The sequence below is a fragment of the Rhipicephalus microplus genome, chromosome 6, assembly GCF_043290135.1.
Source record: "Rhipicephalus microplus isolate Deutch F79 chromosome 6, USDA_Rmic, whole genome shotgun sequence".
Taxonomy (NCBI): domain Eukaryota; kingdom Metazoa; phylum Arthropoda; class Arachnida; order Ixodida; family Ixodidae; genus Rhipicephalus; species Rhipicephalus microplus.
In genome coordinates, this window is record NC_134705.1 from 189,253,739 (window position 1) to 189,274,662 (window position 20,924).

Here is a 20,924-nt window from a genome sequence, read left to right on the forward strand (position 1 = left end):
ACTATGGTCGTGTCATACCGACTAGCCCAAACTGCCTCACTTCCAAGTGAACCTGGATGGGACAGTAAGTTAGAATCAGCATAGATACATGCGTGTGCGTTTATTTGAGCGAACTCGCTCGCTGGATTCCGTGCCGACAGGTTGTGCCCTCGCGATCTCCGACGTCAGCGTAGCTCTGGCCGACTGGGCTCGCCCTATACGTCATCTCCTCGAGCCGACCTCCGACAACAGTGTAGCTCTGACCGACTGGACTTGCTCTACGCCATCTGCTGACGCCGACAAGAGCTCTCGCAAGTGGTGCCCCGTCCTCGGACTTCTGTGACCGTGTTTCCATCTTTCCTATCTCTCCTATCCCCTCGATATGTCGTCGCTCTCTGGCTTACCTCATCCCTCTTTCTCTCTCTCTACCCCTTTATTCCTATCTTTTTGATCCCTCCTCACCCCCATCCCTTGTGAGTTTACTGTTGAGGTGACGCTCGCTGAAGCAGACAGTTACGGGGCTCACTTTTCTCTTCCTTTCTCTCTTAGAACCACTTTGTGTGTGTTTATTTTAGCTTTCCTGCTTCACGACGCTCCCATCCGGAACATTGAAGAAGTTTAACCGGAACTCTCCCCAGTAGTGACAACAGGTTTCCGCGCGCTTTGTTGGGTGCCCAAGCCCTTCTCGGCCCCTTGGTACAGCGCGAGTGTCCGGTCCCGTTCACTGAATTCACGTGGAGTTGGCCGCGCTGAAATCTCCTCCCCACCCAGCATAATCTCGGCAACCTTCAGCCCAAACAGACCCCCTTCCCACCCTCCTCGTCTGCGCACATCCGTTTACTTCACAAAGCGGCCGCCCCGCGGCGCCACACTACGCAGCCGAGGCGCTCACTTTTTTTAGAAGCCCCGCACGGGACCTCACGAAAGGCGACACACCTGAACGACGGCAACAATGCTGCAGCACCCCCGCCGCCTTACCTGGCCCGCCTCGCCATATACACCCCTCCGTCTATCAGCACATCGTCTTGTGACCATTTATTTTCTTGTACTACAAGAACACCGACGCCCCCCTGTGGAACCGCTCGCCGTCTTGGTAAAGATACGGGTTTCTTGAATGGGAGGCGCTCCCGAACGGAGGCGAGTAAAAAGAGAGAAAAAAAAAGAAAACAAGAACACCTGCCTACTATTCTTCCTGCTTCTGTTCCTGTTATTGTGGCTTTCTCACTACGTCCCTCCCAAACTGCGAAATTTGAGGTATCAACAATTCAAAAACGAAAACAGCAACACACACACACACACACTCAAAGAATGCAACTGAAGTAGCAACAACAGAAACCACGGAAGCCAAAGGCAATTTCTCTTTTTTTTGTTTACTTACATTTATTTGTTGCTCCCTATCTTTCCACTTAGGCCATTTTATTGTGACCTCTTCACCAAACAAAGAAATACATAGAATAGTAAGGTAAAGAAGCTAACTCAAACACACAATGTAACCAATGAAGATGCGATGCAATCGTCTTTATGTGTGACAGAACGTCTTCAGGCTGCATGACATAATGACGCCAAGACACAAATCATTTTGTGCCTTACGAGCACATATTGTGTTTTCCAAGCTTTAGTGAATCGGCCATTTTTTATATGAATTGCTTCAGCTTAACGCTTGGAGGTATTTAAACAGCATATGGCGTGATATACACAGAAAACAATGTGCTTCATCCACTGTTATAGATTGTTTAAGCTGTAGCGTTGCGCAGAATGTGTGAAATAATAACAAAAAGAACAACAGCAGAAAAACACAGTGAACGCTAACGTGTCTGTAAAGATGCAACGACATAAACCACTTACCAACACCTCACCGAACAAACATATTCATTTTATTAAGAGCCCAAATGTAGTTATTAGTTGAAAAGCAATGCTACGACAAGTTAACACAATTCCTTATTAGTTGAGCCACCAAGTGATTGAACATTTTTAGTGAGCTCGCCCAATAAAATGGCTAAACTTGCGCAGAATATTGTGTCAGTATTATGTATGTATTATTCATTATATATGTACATTAAATAATTGTGAGGGGCAGCAAGCAGAAAAATTTGCCACAGCACTGCAAGATTCTGCAAACTGCTGTATCTCGTGCCACCACAAGCATCCAATAGAAGACATCCCGTTATGTCTAAGCTGACTGCTCGAGAGCAACAGCAAGGCACGAATTGCCCGAATGAAATGCGCAAAGCTTCTCCAGTGCAGGTTGTCTCATCCTTAACTGCAGTTATCATTAATTGACCTGTGAGCCAAGTGCAGTGTTCTATACACTCCACATGAAGAGTGCTTCAGAATGACGACACCGCAGCATGTTCACTTCGTGCACCGATTCAAACCCATTTGGAACTATTAGCACGTGTATACAGCAAGCAATCAATATGAACTAAAGCCTCTGTGTAGACAGATTTATTCAGTGCAATAGCATATGAACAGGAGACTAGATGATGCCATCTAACCTTCCATTTGACATGACGAAACAGATTTTTCAGGCACTGCTGTACACAAGTGCAACAGCACTGGATGCCATTGTTGGAAGACAGCTTCTGGCCACAATGTACAGGAGGAACATTCGTGGATTCATTGCACAGGGGTCCTGAAGCCTAGACCGAATGCATTATTCACCGGTTGGGCTCTGAATCGGCGCTGGAGATGCTCGCCCTGTCTCGAGCTTCGCCGGCAGTTGCGGCTGCAGCAGCCAGTGCCTGTTTTTCCAGGAAGTCGGCTTCCAGGAGGTGCCTGAGCTCTTCCTGCGTCAAAGCCTGCCTCTCAGGAAAGAGCCGTCTCTGCATGAAAAATTATACTGCTGAATATAAACCAGCAGACTGTGCTTTCGGTGGCCTTGCTGAAAATATTTTCATCAACGGCTGTTAAACTTCCAACTCTGCATCAATACATCGAGATGCCTTATGGCTATCAACCTGCAAACTTGAAAATTTTTACAGCCCCAAGGCCACCAATATAGGAAAGAAACAAGGAACTCCGAACTTACAAAAATAAGTTTTACGCCCTCAACTATCATTACATTTCTGGTCTGACGACTACAAATCAATTGCTCAATTTTTAGCAGAAGACTGCTACATTGCTTCAGCGACACCTGTTGCACTGAAAATGAGACCACTACGATGCTTACATGCCAGTGATAGTACGGAGAACGTCTAAATCTGTGGGACCACCCAGATGATATAATAGGAATTTGCAAATAAGAACTTCAGAACCGAGTCGAATAGGAATCGAATATAGTGAGAACACCAAATCAAATCCAAATAGAATATTTTTCCAATAGTTTGCAAAGCTTAAGACAGCCATATTCAAAGCAGCCCTAGACTGGTGGTAACTTTCAATACAGCCCTAGAATTCTACAACAGTTTATTTGAAACAAACATTCCCAAGCTCTCACAAAGAAACATTATCATTACCTCTAGCCAACTAGTTAGTGACTGATCATTCTACGGTAAGGTTAAAGAAATGTGCTACTGGCCTTATGGTATAAAGAACTATTTAAGCTGAGGCAAGCTCGCATACGGCAGCAACAGGAGCCTTCGAAATATTTTGACAGGATGAAATATAGTAGTGGCTACAGTATTTTATGTGGAGCCTTGCCAAGGCTTTTACAGAAATTTGATCCATAATTATTAAGCAATCTGCATGGGTTCTCACCAGTATGAATATCATGGTGATGACAAAGAATGAATGATACTGTCCCTTTAGCAACAATGGAGCTTTAAAAACTCTTTCATGTAACGATCGATATCCAGTTGATAGTCCCATAAGTACATCGACAACGTGCACCTGGGTAAGACGATAATAAAAACAGGAAAAGTTGCTCTTAGCTGTTCGAACGTGTCGTTTCCTTGAGAATGTTTCATCGCTGCTGATTGTTTTCAGATATTTGAAAAATATTTGGTATTTCAAATATTCACTACTTAATTTGCATATCAAATTGAATAAAATGGCATATGATTTGTTATTTAACATTTTCAAATATTCACACAACTCCAGTTTTTATAAATTAAAGGTAATCAGAAATGTAAATGCCCCTGAACAAGGTATTGATACTGCTACACGCTTGCTGTGGTTGTAAAATATCCAGAATGCAGTTTTGTTTCAGCATGTACATGTGAACATTATGCTATTCGAGCTTAACCCCACAAGACTCACTAAATAAAACACTTGAAGAAAACTGGAGGAGAGCCTGGATGGATGGATGGATGGATGGATATGGCTGTACCCTTTAGATCGGGCGGTGGCTAGCGCCACCAAGCCGTAATACCTAATGAACCAAAAACTATATTTATTTTTTTTTCCTTAAAAAGTGAGTTTGAGGATTCGTACTTTGCAGTGAAGAGTTTAATTTTCACTCGTGCCTTGACTTTAGCCACCAATCAGATAACCTCCTTCTAGTTAAGTCTACTTGCTTAAAGTCTATTTTGCCCTCCCGGTCCCTAAACCCCAGTGCTTTGAAAAACTCTGCGCCATCATCTTGAACTATAGGGTGAAGCCCTTTACAGAACATTATCAAGTGTTGGGCAGTTTCTTCTTCCTCTCCACACGCACTGCATACTGTGTCTACCCCTTCGTATTTGGCCCGATATGTCTTGGTTCGCAGTACTCCCGTCCTGGCCTCAAACAGTAGAGAACTACCTCGAGTATTATCATAGATCCTTTCCTTGGCAATTTCCTGCTTAAAAGTTCGATAGATCTCTAGTGCGGACTTCTTAATCATGCCCATTCTCCACATGTCAGTCTCCGTTTCCTTCACTTTCTTTTGAACCGATAGTTCTTTTTGGTTTGGCCACCTGCTGTTTTCTAAGTATTTACCAGTCAACTTCCTGGTTCGCTTCCTCCATTTTGTATCGACATTCTTCATGTACAAGTAGCTGAAAACCTTCCTAGCCCAACGCTCTTCCCCCATTTCTCTCAATCGCTTCTCAAATTTTATCTTGCTGCTAGCTTCCCTGCCCTCAAATGATGTCCATCCCGTATCACCTTGTACTCCTTGATTTGGTGTATTCCCGTGAGCTCCTAAAGCAAGCCTACCTATTCCACGTTGCTTAATTTCTAATTTTGCTTGAACTTCTGATCTCATGCACAAGACCGCATTGCCGAACGTCAGCCCAGAAACCATGACCCCTTTCCATATTCCTCTCACAACATCATACCTATTGTAATTCCACAGTGCCCTATTTTTCATCACTGCTGCATTCCTGTTACCTTTAGTCGTCACGTATATTTCGTGTTCCCTCAGGTACTCGGTCCCATTGCTTATACACACGCCCAGATATTTGTATTTATCTGTTATCTCTAGCGTGACCTCCTGTATTCTAAGCTCACTACCTTCGTTGTCATTGAAAATCATGACTGCTGATTTTTCCTTACTGAATCTAAAATCTAACCTATCTCCCTCATTACCGCAGATGTCCATCAATCTCTGCAAATCTTCCTTGTTGTTGGCCATTAGTACTATATCATCTGCGTACATTAATGCTGATAGTGCCTGATCAATAAGGTTTCCTTGTTTGACTAAAGAGAGGTTGAAGCCCAGTCCACTTCCCTCTAATTTGGCCTCTAGTCCTTGTAGGTACATCATGAATAATAAGGGTGACAGGGGGCACCCCTGCCTAAGCCCCCGTTTTACCTCTGCAGGCTTGGATACCTGTTTTTTCCACTTTATAACTACCTTGTTACCTTTATAGATACCCTTTAAAAGATTAGTGACAAGTTCCACGCCTAGTGTGTCTAGTATTCCCCACAATTCCTCTTGAACCACGCTATCGTATGCTCCCTTGATATCAAAAAATGCTAGCCACAGGGGCCTGTGTTCTTTTTCTGCTATTTCGATGCACTGCGTCAGTGAGAACAGATTGTCTTCCAACCTCCTGTGTTTCCGAAACCCATTCTGCAGTTCCCCCAGCACCCCCTCATCCTCTATCCACGCCTGCAGTCTTTCCTTTATAATCTGCATCGCCAGCCTGTAGACCACTGATGTCACTGTTATAGGACGGTAGTTGTTCATGTCAGCTTTGTCCCCCTTTCCTTTATAGATCATGCTCATCCTGCTAAGTTTCCATCCATCGGGAACTTCACCATCGATTGTTATTGTGCTCACTGCCTCTCTCAAAGCCTGCTTAGACTTCGGACCTAATGTCTTTATCAGCCTAATTGGAATGCCATCTGGGCCTGTTGATGTACTACTAGGAACCCTTTTCTCAGCCCTTTCCCACTCTTGTTGTGAAAATGGAGCCATTGCACCACTTGATTCATCCTTGTCTATTGTGGTGCATAAAGTACTTCTTTATTGAAATTTTTCTGTCACCCTTGTTCTTATATATTTAATAGCTTCGTCCCCTTCTAGCCTGGCACCTTGGGCTGTAGTTATAAAACTCTGCTCTAGGCTCGTCTCATTTCTTAGGGAGTTTAGATGGTTCCAAAATTTCGCAGCTGCCTTTTTATCTTTTTTATGTACTTCTGCCAGCCACTGAGCTCCCTTCCTTCTAATCTTTTCATTGATCAGAAGGGATGCATCCCTTCTACAGCTTAGAAAGGTTGCCCATTTTCTTTCAACATCATCTGTCGGTTCACCCCGCTGCTTAGCATGTCTGTGTTCCCTAGAGGCTTCCTGACGTTTTGCTATGGCTCTCTTAACTTCCTCATCCCACCAACTTTTGGGTTTGTGTCTTCTTTTCCGGGGTGACTTGTCACGCGTCTTAGCAAGCTCTAGCTCAAAGAGTCTAATTAGATGCGTGTATGTCCACACTGTCTTATTATCCTCCGTGATTACTTTCTCAATTTGTTTAGTGGCTATTTCAATTTGCCTTTCTGGATAAAAATTTTCCTGTAGTTGCTCATCTTGTCTCCTTCCCACTTTCACTGCTCTTCCAAAACTTAGCTTGATACGTTTGTGATCGCTACCCAGACTTCTGGGGCCACCTTCATCTATGTGCATTCCCCTGAGCTTATCACACATCCTATGTGATACCAGTGCATAATCTATCGTCGACTGAAGCCTTCCTACCTCCCATGTTATTTGCCTTTCACACATATCCATGATCATTTTGCCTGTCGGGTCGGTATACCCATCTATATCTTCTATGTGCACATTCATGTCTCCTAGTATAATTATCTCGCACTCTCTTCCTAACTCCTGAATGTCCTTTGATATACACTCTACCATTGCCTGGTTTTCCTCTCTGGCCTTTGCTCCCGTCCACAAGTACACGAAACCAAGGAGTGTCATTTGAACTGCCACTTTCCCTTTTAGCCATAAATGTTCCTTGCACTCCTGCTTGACCCTTTGCCAGTCTGTACTTTTATGAATGAATGCCCCAATACCACCCCCCTTTCTGCTGCCTTCTGTTCTATTACAATATTCCCACGCGTAGTCCGGATTGTTCGGACGTTGTTCCATGTCCCTGAGATGTGTTTCTACAAAACCGTATACCATCAGCCTTTCTTCCCTTAGCTGTTCTTCTATCTCTTCCCACTTCTGCCGGTTCCTACCACCCTGCATGTTAATATACCCTATGTCTGAATTGGCTCGGCGCTCGTGGCTACGTCTATTTATGCCCCGGACTCTACACATCTTAGATATTGGTGCCACTTTGGAATCTTATCTGTCCATACCACCTGTCGAAGAGTCTCCCTGGTTGTTTTCCTCGTTACTAGCTATCCTGCACCCCGAAGGGCTCGCTTGCCCCCCAAAAAAGCTACTGCGCGTCCTGCAAGTCGCCAACCCACCTCATGACCTAGCCGCCCATCGAAGTGAATTCTGTCTCGTTGAAAACCCCCCCACCTATGCACCTCTCTGTTTATTTCCACCACCTCAAAGCCTTTCTCTCGACTCATCCGCCATATCTCTTGGCTAATTGCCGACTTGGGTGCCATCTAGCAGCGTTTGCACCACAGTGCTAGTGTTCTCAGGTGTTTTCTACAGACGACTTCGTGTTCCGTTGCATTTCCAAAGAACATATCAGAAGCCTTGCAGCCAAAAGCCGGAGGATGAGATCTGCTCAACCAGGCACCGCAACGATTCCAGCTGCTCACAACGAACTCATCTGCTCTTTAAATGAATTCATTCAATTCATCTTTATCATATTCCGAGAGTTAAGTAGCCCCTATCTTAAAGAAAGCTTAAGATTATATATTGTCGCGTAGATATAGATGTAGCTATTTTCTTTCAACTATTGGCTCATTCCAATGTCGCGGGTCTGCCCAGGAGCAGGGTTTGCGGTGGTGTCCTTGAGTGGCTCACCGGCTTTGTTGTACGAGCGCGTTATCTTCCTTCCAGCGAGGGTCTGTTTCCCATTTAGGGGACCGCAGACGGCCTTGCATCCACGGCGCCTGAAGGTATGCGGGGTGGGCTGTACGGTGGAAGCCTAACGGACGTCGCGGTAACTTGTTGTATGTTTTTACTTTAGTTTAGGTCATTGTGTGTTTAGGCGGACGCCGGTCATCGAGTTTAAACTCTCTGGAGACCGCCCGCTATTGGCTGTACCTGTTTGAATTCGTGCCACCCGATTGGGTGTGGTGAACAGATACTGCTGAGTGGTCCTTTTTTGTTTGTCTCCGGGGTCGCTTCGGGACGCTTCGAGGGGAGCCGAGAGAGAGTCGCACCGGAGACGCCACGAGAGCAGGTTGCAGCGGGTGCTGCTCCGAGTTGTTAGAGTTATGCAGCGCACAAGTGTGTATGACGTCTATTATGAACACAAAGCCAAATAAATCGGTTTAGGAGCAACTCTATGGATCTGCTGTGTGTACGTGTCATCTCTCCGGCGGCGACCAAGTAGCGACCAGAAAACTACGCTACAATATCATGTGTATCCAATATAACAGTCAACTTGAACCAGAACCATAAACTTCATAATTTTGTATCTTAGATGTCTTGTGAATATTCAGAAAGCCAGAAGCAATTGCTCTGCCTGAAGTGTTTGGAAAAGAAACAGGGATGTCACTCATTTGCCGTGCCAGTAATAAAGGCTTCCAGCTCTTCACCTCAAGATATGTCGCATGGATGGGAGCATCGCTGTCGTCGCTCAGCAAGTAGGAGGTGGGGACTTCTGGTGCGGATGGCACTGGGTCAGACGAGATGAGACGACCCGTGTGGTCGTGCCGTGCTTCTCCTAGCACGGCGAGCATCTCTCGAGCCGTCACGTCTCGGTTCCGACCTTTCAGTCTGGCCAGCCGGGACTCTGTCAAACAGATGCAACACAAAATTAGCACATGAAATATACAAGTGCACATTAGATTTTCGTTGAAATACGTTCAATTCAAGACAACCAAACGAGACAAACTTGACCCATATGTTCATCGAAGCAGTGGCTTACATGCTGCTTTCTAAATATAGCTTAGCTTGATCTAGAACTAGATCTAGATCTAGAAGAGGTCCGTGGTTCAAATCCCGGTGCCGCGCAGTTCCCAACCGGACAAAAAAAAAAAAAAATCCGCGTGTTGATGGAACTGCATTAAGAGGCCTGGGGTGCGGCCTCACCGGTAACCACCACCGGGAATGCACTCCCTCACCAGAGAAGGATTGGCCACCCTGGTGCAGTATCTGGCTACTACCTCCCACATGCTTACGTCAAATAACTCACGGCCCTCAGTCCCCAGCAGCTGCGAAGCAACTGACCACGGCGGCGGTCAGATCTGCAACGCAGCAGGGGGTGCTAAGAATCTCTGGATCCGGACAGGCCGCCATTGGAACCTGAACTTGGCAACGTTTAACGCTAGAACCTTATCTAGTGAGGGAAGTCTAGTTGTACTATTCGAGGAGCTAGAGGGTGTTAAATGGGATATAATAGGGCTCAGTGAGGTTAGGAGGACAGATGAGGCCTATACGGTGCTACAGAATGGGCACGTCCTTTGCTATCGGGGCTTGGCAGACAGAAGAGAACTGGGAGTGGGGTTCCTAATTGACAGAAACATAGCTGGCAACATAAAGGAATACTATAGCATTAATGAAAGGGTGGTAGGTATCGTAATTAAACTGAATAAAAGATACAAGATGAAGATAGTACAGGCTTACGCGCCTACATCCAGCCATGATGACGCTTCAGTTGAAAGCTTCTAGGAAGACATGGAATCGGCAATGAATAAGGTAAAAACACAGTATACTATAGTGATGGGTGACTTTAATGCAAAAGTAGGGAAGAAGCAGGCTGGAGACCAAGCAGTAGGAGATTATGGCATCGGCACTAGAAACGCCAGAGGAGAGCTACTAGTAGAATTCGCAGAACGCAATAATTTACGGATTTTGAACACCTTCTACCGAAAACGAGAAAACCGCAAGTGGACATGGAGGAGCCCTAATGGCGAAAATAAGAACGAAATAGACTTTATAATGAGTGTACACCCAGGAATCGTGCAGGATGTGGAAGCGGTTGGCAAGGTACGATGCAGTGACCATAGAATGATACGGTCTCGAATTCGCCTAGACTTGAAGAAAGAACGACAGAAACTGATACGCAAGAAGCCAATCAATGAGCTAGCACTGAGAGGGAAAGTACAGGAATTCAGAGTGTCGCTGCAGAACAGGTACTCGGCTCTTAGTGAGGAAACCAACCTTAGCGTAGATACAATGAATGATAATCTGACGAGTATTATTACGGAGTGTGCAGTGGAAGTTGAAGGCAGTGTAGTTAGACAGGACACTGGCAAGCTTTCCCAGGAAACGAAGAACCTAATTAAGAAGCGTCAAATCATGAAAGTGTCAAGTACAACAGACAAAATAGAACTGGCAGAGCTTTCGAAGTTGATTAATAGATGTGAGGTATGCGATGTAAGAAGGTATAACATGGAGAGAATTGAACACGCTCTGAAAAACGGAGGAAGCGTCAAAGCAGTGAAGAGGAAACTTGGGATAGGCAAAAGTCAGATGTATGCACTAAGGGACAAAGAAGGCAAAATAACTACCAATATGGATAGGATAGTTAAAATAGCGGAAGAGTTTTACAGAGATCTGTACAGTAGCGGAGACAACCACGACCTTAATACTATAAGAACTAGCAGTAACCCAGATGACACCCCACCAGTAATGATAGAAGAAGTCAGAAAAGCTTTGGAGAGCATGCAAAGAGGCAAAGCTGCTGGTGAGGATCAGGTAACATCAGATCTGCTGAAAGGTGGAGGACAGATTGTGTTAGAAAAACTAGCCACCCTGTTTACGTGGTGTCTCCTGACAGGAAGAGTACCAGAGTCTTGGAAGAACGCTAACATCATCTTAATACATAAGAAAGGAGATGACAAGGACTTGAAGAATTACAGGCCGATCAGCTTGCTCTCTGTAGTATACAAGCTATTTACAAAGGTAATTGCTAACAGAGTAAAGAAAACATTAGAATTCAATCAACCAAAGGAACAAGCAGGATTTCGAACAGGCTACTCAACAATCGACCACATTCATACTATCAACCAGGTAATAGAGAAATGCTCAGAGTATAACCAACCACTATACATAGCATTCATAGATTACGAGAAGGCGTTTGATTCAGTAGAAATATCAGCCCTCATGCAGACACTGCGGAATCAGGGCGTAGATGAAGTATATATAAACATTCTGGAAGAAATCTACAGGGGATCAACTGCTACCATAGTGCTTCATAAAGAAAGCAAGAGAATACCAATCAAGAAGGGTGTAAGGCAGGGGGACACCATCTCCCCAATGCTATTTACCGCGTGCATACAGGAGGTTTTCAGATGCCTAGAATGGGAACAGTTAGGGATAATAGTTAATGGAGAGTACCTTAGTAACCTGCACTTCGTTGATGACATTGCATTGCTGAGTAACTCAGGGGACGAATTGCAACTCATGATTACGGAGTTAGACAAGGAGAGCAGAAAGGTGGGTCTTAAAATGAATCTGCAGAAAACGAAAGTAATGTACAACAACCTCAGAAAAGAGCAGCGCTTCGAGATAGGTAATAGTGCACTTGAAGTTGTAAAAGACTATGTCTACTTAGAGCAGGTAATAACCGCAGAGCCGAACCACAAGATTGAAGTAACTAGAAGAATAAGAATGGGGTGGAGCACATTTGGCAAGCACACTCAAATAATGACAGGTAGATTGCCACTATCCCTCAAGAGGAAGGTATATAACAGCTGTATCTTGCCAGTACTTAGCTACGGAGCAGAAACCTGGCGACTTACAAAGAGGGTTCAGCTTAAATTGAGGACGACGCAGCGAGCAATGGAAAGAAAAATGATAGGTGTAACCTTAAGAGACAAGAAGAGAGCAGAGTGGATTAGGGGACAAACGGGGGTTAAGGATATCATAGTTGAAATAAAGAAGAGGAAATGGACGTGGGCCGGGCATGTAGCGCGTAGACAGGATAACCGCTGGTCATTAAGGGTAACTAACTGGATTCCCAGAGAAGGGAAGCGGGTTAGGGGGAGACAGAAGGTTAGGTGGGCAGATGAGATTAAGAAGTTTGCGGGTATAAATTGGCAGCAGCAAGCACAGGACGGGGTTAACTGGCGGAACATGGGAGAGGCCTTTGTCCTGCAGTGGACGTAGTAAGGCTGATGATGATGATGATGATCTAGAACTAACACACTAATGCCAAGAAAAGTATAAGACAAACAGATAACTTGCCATCATTTGTCAACTTTTCTTTCTTTACTTTTCCAATACAATTACTTCTAATAGTATCCCCTATACTTTCCTTGGATTCACTGTCTATTAGTTCACATTATTACTGCACCTAACAAAAAAAAAAAAAACAAGCCCCTAAATTTGCACTTCTTTCCTTTATGTTAGTGTGAAGTCATATGTACCACTGCTTTTCCTACAATATTTAATACAGTGAATGGTGTTGCTCTGATTATTCAGTCACCATGGGAACCATGGTAGTAAATAGATTTGGCTAGTTCTCATGCTTATGGCTTCAAACTCGCCACTTGTGCCTTTGTTTATTGTGTTTTGGTTTTTCTTCGAGATAATAGCACGGTTCATTGTGAACATTGTGAGCCGATTTGAAATGGCCAGCCCAAAGGTGTGAACATGATGCAGTTGGACTGCTAAACTACATTTTGTGATAAAGTGGCAGAAGGCTACACAGATCTGAGAGAACGAGGCGTAGGCGAATCCGTCTGTTACCCAGCATGCCCATGCTGGCCCAAGCTGCATGGGTTGCAGCTCCCATGGTGACCAGCGTCACATCACAGAGTTTTACGAGCTATAATGAAACTCTAGAACATGTGCAGTACTCAGCCCGGTTCTTGCGTGGCGCCGTTTCCCGCTCTCACTGTAACATCGAAATTCCGACATTACCGATAGTCTATTATGACTAATCGGTCCCCATTTTGTAGAGTGTCGATAACCCGCACAAACACACGGACAGAGAACGTGAACACTCTTTTGGCTCCGTGCACGATTTGTTAGGCTGCTCACAAAGACCACCAACGCTTCAAGAAACTAGTTTTGCTTGACAAAGTCGGAAAAGCATTCACAGTTTTAAGCAAACCTCGTGAAAAGCTCCGTACCTGGATTCACAAAGCTATGAATTCTGTCAAATGTAGGTCTAGAATCAGACTAAGCGATATTGTTATTATATACACAATGTAGGCGGTAGTAGTGTATCGCCTCCCACCATTTTTAACGCGAACATGTCTGCGGGACGCGCGAGAGATAGGAATGCCTGTATCACTAATACATATTGTCAGAACTGCAACCGAAAAGAATTTCGTTGAAGTGATTTCACCTTCTGATCAATCGGAACCACTCATGTATCATGTTATAAGGCTCAATCGGCGAGTCACAGCGTCAATCCATGATCTCGACGGTCTGCGCAAGTTTTTAAACGGTCCGAGGCGTTTCTCCTACCTAGGGCGGCCACGTAGTGCTCAGTGTCCGGTATGGCTCTCGCTGGACTGAAGTTGTCCTCGAATTTTTGGTCAGAACTGTTGACAGCAGCGCTACTTGCAGAGCCCCACGCTTCCGATGCTGACGCCATGCTCCCAAACGAAACCCGCACACCGGAAGTGAATGAAAAGAAATGAAACTGGTTGCGCCATCTGCCAGTGCTGACGTTCACTAGTGCTCGCTTTGCGAGGCCTCGCGGATCGGTACGCCACAACTCTCGCAGGCCACACATGTGGCTGTTCGAGAAGGAGCAAACACGCCACTTTCACGCACGTTCACGGATGTTATCGAACACACTCACCAGCTATTGGCTTCCAGTTTTCTTCGCGTTACGTTCTATGCACATTTGAAAATTACGAACCGCCTCTTGACACTTGCGCCAGTCTCGATGTTCAGCCATGCACTCCTGCAAAAGACGCACGCTGTACTTAACTATCCAACAAGTTTTAGCTATACGTAGAATAAGTAACCGACTCGAAACGCGCTCGATAATGAAAGAAAACGACAGGCGTGACCGCTACTACGCTGAATGTTAACTGAAGAAAACGAACACTACGCTCGCGTTTCTAACCTGAACAGCGTAATGAAGATCAATACAACCAGTCTTCTTCAACATCTCTTCAACCGGATCAACAACGTTGTCCTCGGGCGACGACTTCTTGGAGTAATCATGCTTGGAGTTTTGCCCCGGTGAAGATTCCATGGGCGCGGCCATGGGAGAATGAAATAGCGATGCGCTCGCCGCTTTTTCTTCAAGCTTCGCGATTGTGAACTGGATATACAACTACAGTATATTTCTAAACACTGTAATACCGTGCTGTAAAACAACAACTTTTATGGGCGCGGCCATGGATGAATGAAATAGCGATGCGATTGGCGCTTTTTTGCCGAGCCTTGCGAGTCAAAACCATCCAAACTATGCGTCGAAATTACAAATATAAGTGTATGACGTTTTCAAATCTCCTTCTTTTTTCATGCCCCCAAAACGTAGTCTTTGAGAGTTGTAGCCTTCACTTAGAAGAGATTCAGAGGAGCGGAATTTTTTTTTTTCACAAACATTTCAAGCAACTGTGCGAAAACGCCGATCGATTTTCGCACATTAGGCACGCATGTGCAAGAATTAACCGCGAAAATGTCGCACAAAGCCGTGCTGTACAAATGAGTTATAGTCTCCTGACACAACATGCTGTGATTTAACTTATCACGTTCATCGGGCGGTTGTTATTCGCGTTCGCTGCGCATGCGTCACAGAATGCATATATATCGCGGAATGCTTCTGCAATGAAAGATTTGTTCGTAGCGCCTGCTCCTCTGCACATCGTCCACAATGCCGGACAAACTCTCCGAACAGTCTCTTCTTCTCAAAATGCACCACGCACGCCGCACGCCCGAGAACGACCGACGCGACGCGTGGCGTCGAACCGACGGATCAGGCCCTTTCGCTGTCAAGATGGCGTCGAGCAGAGACAGGCGGCACACCGCCGAGACGGAATCTGCCGTCGATTACGTCCAAGTGGACGGCCTGGTGGTGCTCAAGATCATCAAGCACTGCAGCGAAGAGGCCGGAGGCCTCCTGGACGTCGCCCAGGGCGTACTTCTGGGCCTGATCAACTCGAACTTCGTCGAGATCACCAACTGCTTCCCGATCCCGCCTCGCCATGCGGAGGAAGAAGAGGTGGACGACATGGAGTACCAGATGGAGATGATGCGCCAGATGCGGCACGTCAACGTCGACCACCTGCACGTCGGCTGGTACCAGAGCTCGAACTTCGGTAGCTACTCGAACCGGACCCTTCTGGAGTCCCAGTTCGGCTACCAGACCAACATCACCGAGTCCGTGGTGCTGATATACGACCCGATCCGTACCACCAAGGGATTCCTTTCCTTGCGCGCGTTCCGCCTCAGCCAGCCGGCCATGAAGCTGCTGGCCAGCAACGACTTCAGCTCCGAGCAGTTCAGGAACGCTCGGTGCTCCTTCGAGAACATGTTCGAGGAGATTCCCGTGGTGATACGCAACTCTCACCTCGTCAACATCCTGCTCTGCGAACTGAGCGACACCACTCCCGTCGACGTGGGCAAGCAGCTGCTGGACATGAGCACGGCGTTCGTTTTCGAAAAGAACCTGCAGGCTATGATGATGTGCGTTGACGCACTGAACCAGGAGACAAACAAGTTCATCAACTACCAGCGCCAGGTATGTAACTCCTTCCCCCCCCCCCCCATTCATTTCCAGGTCACGTGGCATACGACGTCATGGCCGGACGCCGGCTGCGCTGGGTAGTACTGTGGATGGCGCTGCCGAATCATTAGAAAGAGAGGATGGCGCTTTTCCCGCTGATTTTTGGCACTCCCGCACAATTGTTGATGTGAAACGGCAGCTGATTGCGTGCCGTCGGCCGCTAGCAAAGATAACACTGAAAGAAAAGGCACCAAAAACAAAAGCGAAAGGTGCGCATCAAAATGTTCGGCGAACACCACCACCTAGATGCCATAAAAACGTGGCCTGTGCATCACGGCAGGCTACGTCACAGCCGATAACTTTGTATCTGTACACCCTGATTGGTTGTGGCTGTAAGCGTTGATGTCGGGTCATGTCACCACTAGCAGCTAAAGACATGCTATAAGCTGCATTTTGCAGCAACAATGTCGAGGCGGAAGTGTCAACGGCAAGGCGAAGTGCGCCGCCCTTTCCACTTTGTATCTGAAAGCGGCCGCTACGAATCGGTCGATGTAGGCCGATGTTATAGGTGGCCGATGTAGGCCGCTACAAATCGGTCGATGTAGGGTACGAAGCTATTCTCCACGCACTCGCGTGTTTGAGCTCGTATTGCTCACGATAGTACATTGCGAGTGTAAGTTTGAGGTATTTCTTACGTATTCACGTTAAAGTCGTGACATGCAAACATTGACGCATGAGAAGACAAAGACATGACAAACATTCCCGCGCTTGTAAAAAAAAAAAGTGCATTCTTGAAATTCAAGCGCACAGTTACACACACTGTCGGCTATGTGAACAAAGATTAAGTGGTGAACCTCCGGTTAGCGATATCATAGTTTTTAGTCGGCGTTCGTGCTGTCTTGGCATCCCCCTTCTATACATGCTTGCACATGGCTGTAAGCGCATCTAGGACTCCACGTGCATCGGCCATCAGATTTGCGCCACGCTTAATCTTGTGTTTCGAACTGCATAAACGTAAATCGAGTAGTCTCAACACTAAGGCAACGAGTGTTTTGAAGCAAGGCGGTTGCTCGCTTTAATACGTTTGGGTGCGCCTGCAAACCAATGGTCGGCCCGTTTTTAATGATCTTATCGGCTTGAGAGTTAAATGCTTCGTCACACATGACGCTAACAACAAACATTGTATTACGTCTACAAAAGAGGTTCATTCAGAGCCGATGTAATGGTCGACTGGACAGTATACAGTAGTAAACGTGCACCAGCGAGCTCTTGCCACCAACCGAACGTCCTCTTTTTCTGCCACCACCTTGTTCCCCGCTACACAGGTGCACATACCTAAATTACATATGTGGTAACATTTCCCTCCACACAGACGAAGCCCACTGGGCGAGTCAAACAGTGTCTCGAGGAAGTGCTGGGTACGGCACGTCGACGTACCACGTAGCCACAGCTGTTCGTAGTTCACCGGAGCCGTCGTTTTGCCGGTCTGCCACAGACAACAACCGTCGTGGCCGAGAGCGAAGGTCAGGAATCAACTGCCTCGACTTCGCGCAGGTCTACGCTGGCTACACCTAGGCATTACTACATGGAACCCCGCCCGTTCGCGGGAATGGCAGGAGATGTGGACGTGTGGCTAACGCACTACAAAAGGGTGAGCCGGTACAACCACTGGAACTCTATTGATCAGCTGGATAACGTAGCGCTGTTTCTCACGGACACTGCCCTGATGTGGTATGAAAACCAGGAAGAGTCCTTGACAACATGGGCTCTTTTTGCTCAAGAACTGAAGAAGTGTTTTGGCGACTCCGACTCAAAGAAGAAAAGCGCGGAGCGGACTCTGGCTGGAAGAGCTCAGACTCCTGGAGAAACGTGCACTGCTTATATAAAGGACGTTCTTAAGCTTTGCAAGATTATAAACCCGCAGATGTCTGAAGAAGATAGGGTCGGACACTTTTGAAAGGCATAGCGGAAGACGTTTACAATTTTCTGATAGGCAGGGATGACCTCGCCCCTGTCTCCGACGTCCAACATCACTGCCGCACGTTTGAAAAACTGAAGACTCATCGCATTGCCCCAAAATTTGGTAGGCTGGCAAATGTGACAACGGTCGCTAGCGTCGACGTGAGCCCGCCCACCGACCTTGCTGCTACTATTGGGCAATAGTGTGTGAAGAGCTGCAGCGACAAGGTGGTGGGGTTGACGAAACCATTTCTCGTCCACCTACCAATCCACACCCTACTACATGGCGGCACCATTAACTCCTTTGTCGCCATCGGTATGTGTTACAGCGAAACTGGAACTCCGTGGCCACGTCGCGACTCATTCGCGGCCGACCAGCACTATGGCCAACGCCTTCGTCACGGCCCCACCGCACAGAGGTGGGCAGCCCCCGCTCGGCAAGCTCGTCACCGACCCTTCACAGCTGAGCGGTCTCGGCATTGGTTTGGCGGGCATCCTCTACCAGTCCGCTACAACTGTGGCTTCGATGGCCACATTGCCAGGTATTGCAACTACCGGCAGCCGCCAAGGTACGACCGATCTCCGAGATATAACCGTTCTGGCGTTACCCAGCACCTCCACCACTCTGTTAAGTCTACGAGAGAGGTTTATTCACAGCCAACGTAAGGGTCGACTGGGTGGTATTCAGCAGTGAACGCGCACCAGCGAGCTCTTGCCACCAACCGAACGTCCTCTTCTTCTGCCACCACCCTGTTCCCCACTACACATGTGCACATACCGAAGTTACATATGTGGTAACATTATGAAAACGTGCCACATAGCCTGCATACCCAAGAGATAGCTCTGGTGTGCTTCTTCAGTGACAAGAAGCCAAGTTCAGCTGTAGTGCCATTGGTGTATCTACTGTATGGATAGTCAAGTGCACCTGCGCTTCACGCAGTCAAGTGCTGCACAAGTTCTTTCCACTGGAAAGCAATGCCTCATTTCAAATGCTAGACAACTATGTATATCAAGTCGATATGATCGTGTCAGACAGCTGCTGATTGGGCACATTGCATAAAGACATTTCCTTCATTCAAATTTCAGTCCAGTGACTGACACATTAAAACCACGAAAACTGCACATAGATTAGAGCTATGCACAATGTAGGCATAGACATAAGATCATTTTCTGTACATGTGTGAAAGATGCCAGAGAGGGCATGTGAAACAGCTATGCATGTCTCAAAATGTACAAGTTTACTATTTGGTTTCCACGCACTAGAGGAAGAGCTGTGCTAATCTTTATGGCCAGAGCCTCAATGTAACTGCACATGCACTGATCCTTATCTCTGTTAAATTAGAGTGGCCTTTCGTGTAAAGCTAAAGTTTACCACCATACTTTGATTTTAATGTCTTCGCACTCTGTCCCGAGTTTGCGGTAATACTACTGCAGTAACGCTTGCCTTCCTAGGCAAGAACCTCGGCTAACTGGCATTTCGAAATCGCAGTGGCCGAGTTCCCTTACCATAGCTCTTTCTCTCTCCCGGCCAGGTGATGCGCCAGCAGCAGCAGAAGCAACAATACCTCCTGAAGCGAGCCCAGGAGAACAGTGCGCGCGCCCAGAAGGGCGAACCCCCGCTGCCCGAGGAGGACATCAACAAGCTGTTCAAGCCCATCCCGACGCCGTCGCGTCTAGAGTCGGTGCTCCACTGCGGCCAAGTCAACTCGTACTGCCAGCAGGTGTCCCAGTTCGCCACCCAGAACCTGGGCAAGCTGTTTATGGCCGAGGCGCTGCAGCTGGAGGGGAAGCCAGCGGGAATGCTCCCGTAAGGTCGCGCTAGTGAAAGGAAGGAAGGGGGGGTCGCGCGTCGTAAAGCGCGGTCCTCGGAAATTGGTCCTAGGGGTTTATCGCGCCGAGATTTCTTTTCTTCGAAAATCATTCTCCCTATTTAGTCGAAGTTGCCAGGTAAACACATGCCGTGTCGTAATGTAAGGGCATGCGAAAAACGTGGAAGGTCGGCTTCAGTGGCTCGCTATTGGCTCGGAACTTTTTGTCCCTCGTTCCCCCTCCCGTCTAATCTTGTTGATCGAGTAGGGTAATTTAGTTCAAACTCTCTTGCTTTTGAAAGCTGAAAGGAACCAAACCTTTGCTACCTAATTTCTATCTGAGCTCTGTATTCCTTTCTTATCTTTGAACCATTCCCCTTTCTACAAGATCTGTTAAAACCTCCAACATGCTGCAAGCACCATTTTTCAGTCTTCGTCTGCGTTTCTTTGACACTCTGTCGCTCTCCCTGCACAACTTATTTATTATTCCTGTTATCTTGATCTTTTGCATGTGGTTTGTTTTTGCGTTCGCATTTGCTTTAGTGATACCGCTGTATCTCCTTGGTAATAGCCTGCACAACTTTCTAAAAATTTTTCATGTTGTTTGCATGCTTGTTCACGAACATCTGCATGTTGACTACAGTACCTAAATTTGTCTATCCCTGATTGGTTTCGCCAAATCCCAACTCCTGCCCATAAAGTTCTCACTGCCTCGTAATGGTGTGCGCATCCTCGCGCGGACACCGCGTGCAAAAGTTATTTAGATAACTGCGCGGAAGTTGTGAAAAGTTGTCCTGACCGCCATTTTGTTGTCACTTCCACGGCGCGTTGCAGCAGACGGTCATGCCAGTATTCGCACTTCGACGTTCTTCCGCAAGCGACCTCTAGGAATAAAGGATCATCTTTTTTTCTAATGAAGTCTTGTCTCCTCTTTTATTCAAGAATTCGTCAACAGTAATTGCAATGCTCTTGCATTGATTCGCTCAGACGGGCCTCTGCGACACGTTGCACAACAGCAGCTCACAATTGGTAAAAAGAGAGGCAGCGTTTGAACTATATTTGAGCCCAGGTGATCTGCATTGCAGTCGGGCATTCCACTGCCTTGAAA

General features: G+C 46.7%; 3 protein-coding genes across 3 annotated transcripts; 1 reads left to right on the forward strand and 2 right to left on the reverse strand.

Moving 5' to 3' along the window:
- Positions 1-2,408: 2,408 nt before the first annotated feature.
- On the reverse strand, positions 2,409-14,276 carry LOC119166978 (coiled-coil domain-containing protein 32). Its single transcript, XM_075867290.1, has 4 exons — positions 14,170-14,276; positions 13,832-13,974; positions 9,007-9,203; positions 2,409-2,801 (listed from the first exon to the last, which is right to left on the reverse strand). Exons 2-4 carry the CDS (start codon positions 13,959-13,961, stop codon positions 2,637-2,639), a joined length of 492 nt encoding a protein of 163 aa, XP_075723405.1. The 5' UTR covers positions 13,962-13,974; positions 14,170-14,276; the 3' UTR covers positions 2,409-2,636.
- LOC142765746 (uncharacterized) lies at positions 14,175-15,006 on the reverse strand. Its single transcript, XM_075867291.1, has 2 exons — positions 14,442-15,006; positions 14,175-14,276 (listed from the first exon to the last, which is right to left on the reverse strand). The coding sequence occupies exons 1-2, from the start codon at positions 14,583-14,585 to the stop codon at positions 14,175-14,177; spliced, it is 246 nt and encodes an 81-aa protein (XP_075723406.1). The 5' UTR covers positions 14,586-15,006.
- Positions 15,007-15,090: 84 nt separating this feature from the next.
- On the forward strand, positions 15,091-20,734 carry eIF3h (eukaryotic translation initiation factor 3 subunit h). Its single transcript, XM_037418376.2, has 2 exons — positions 15,091-16,064; positions 19,541-20,734. Exons 1-2 carry the CDS (start codon positions 15,198-15,200, stop codon positions 19,817-19,819), a joined length of 1,146 nt encoding a protein of 381 aa, XP_037274273.2. The 5' UTR covers positions 15,091-15,197; the 3' UTR covers positions 19,820-20,734.
- Positions 20,735-20,924: the final 190 nt, after the last annotated feature.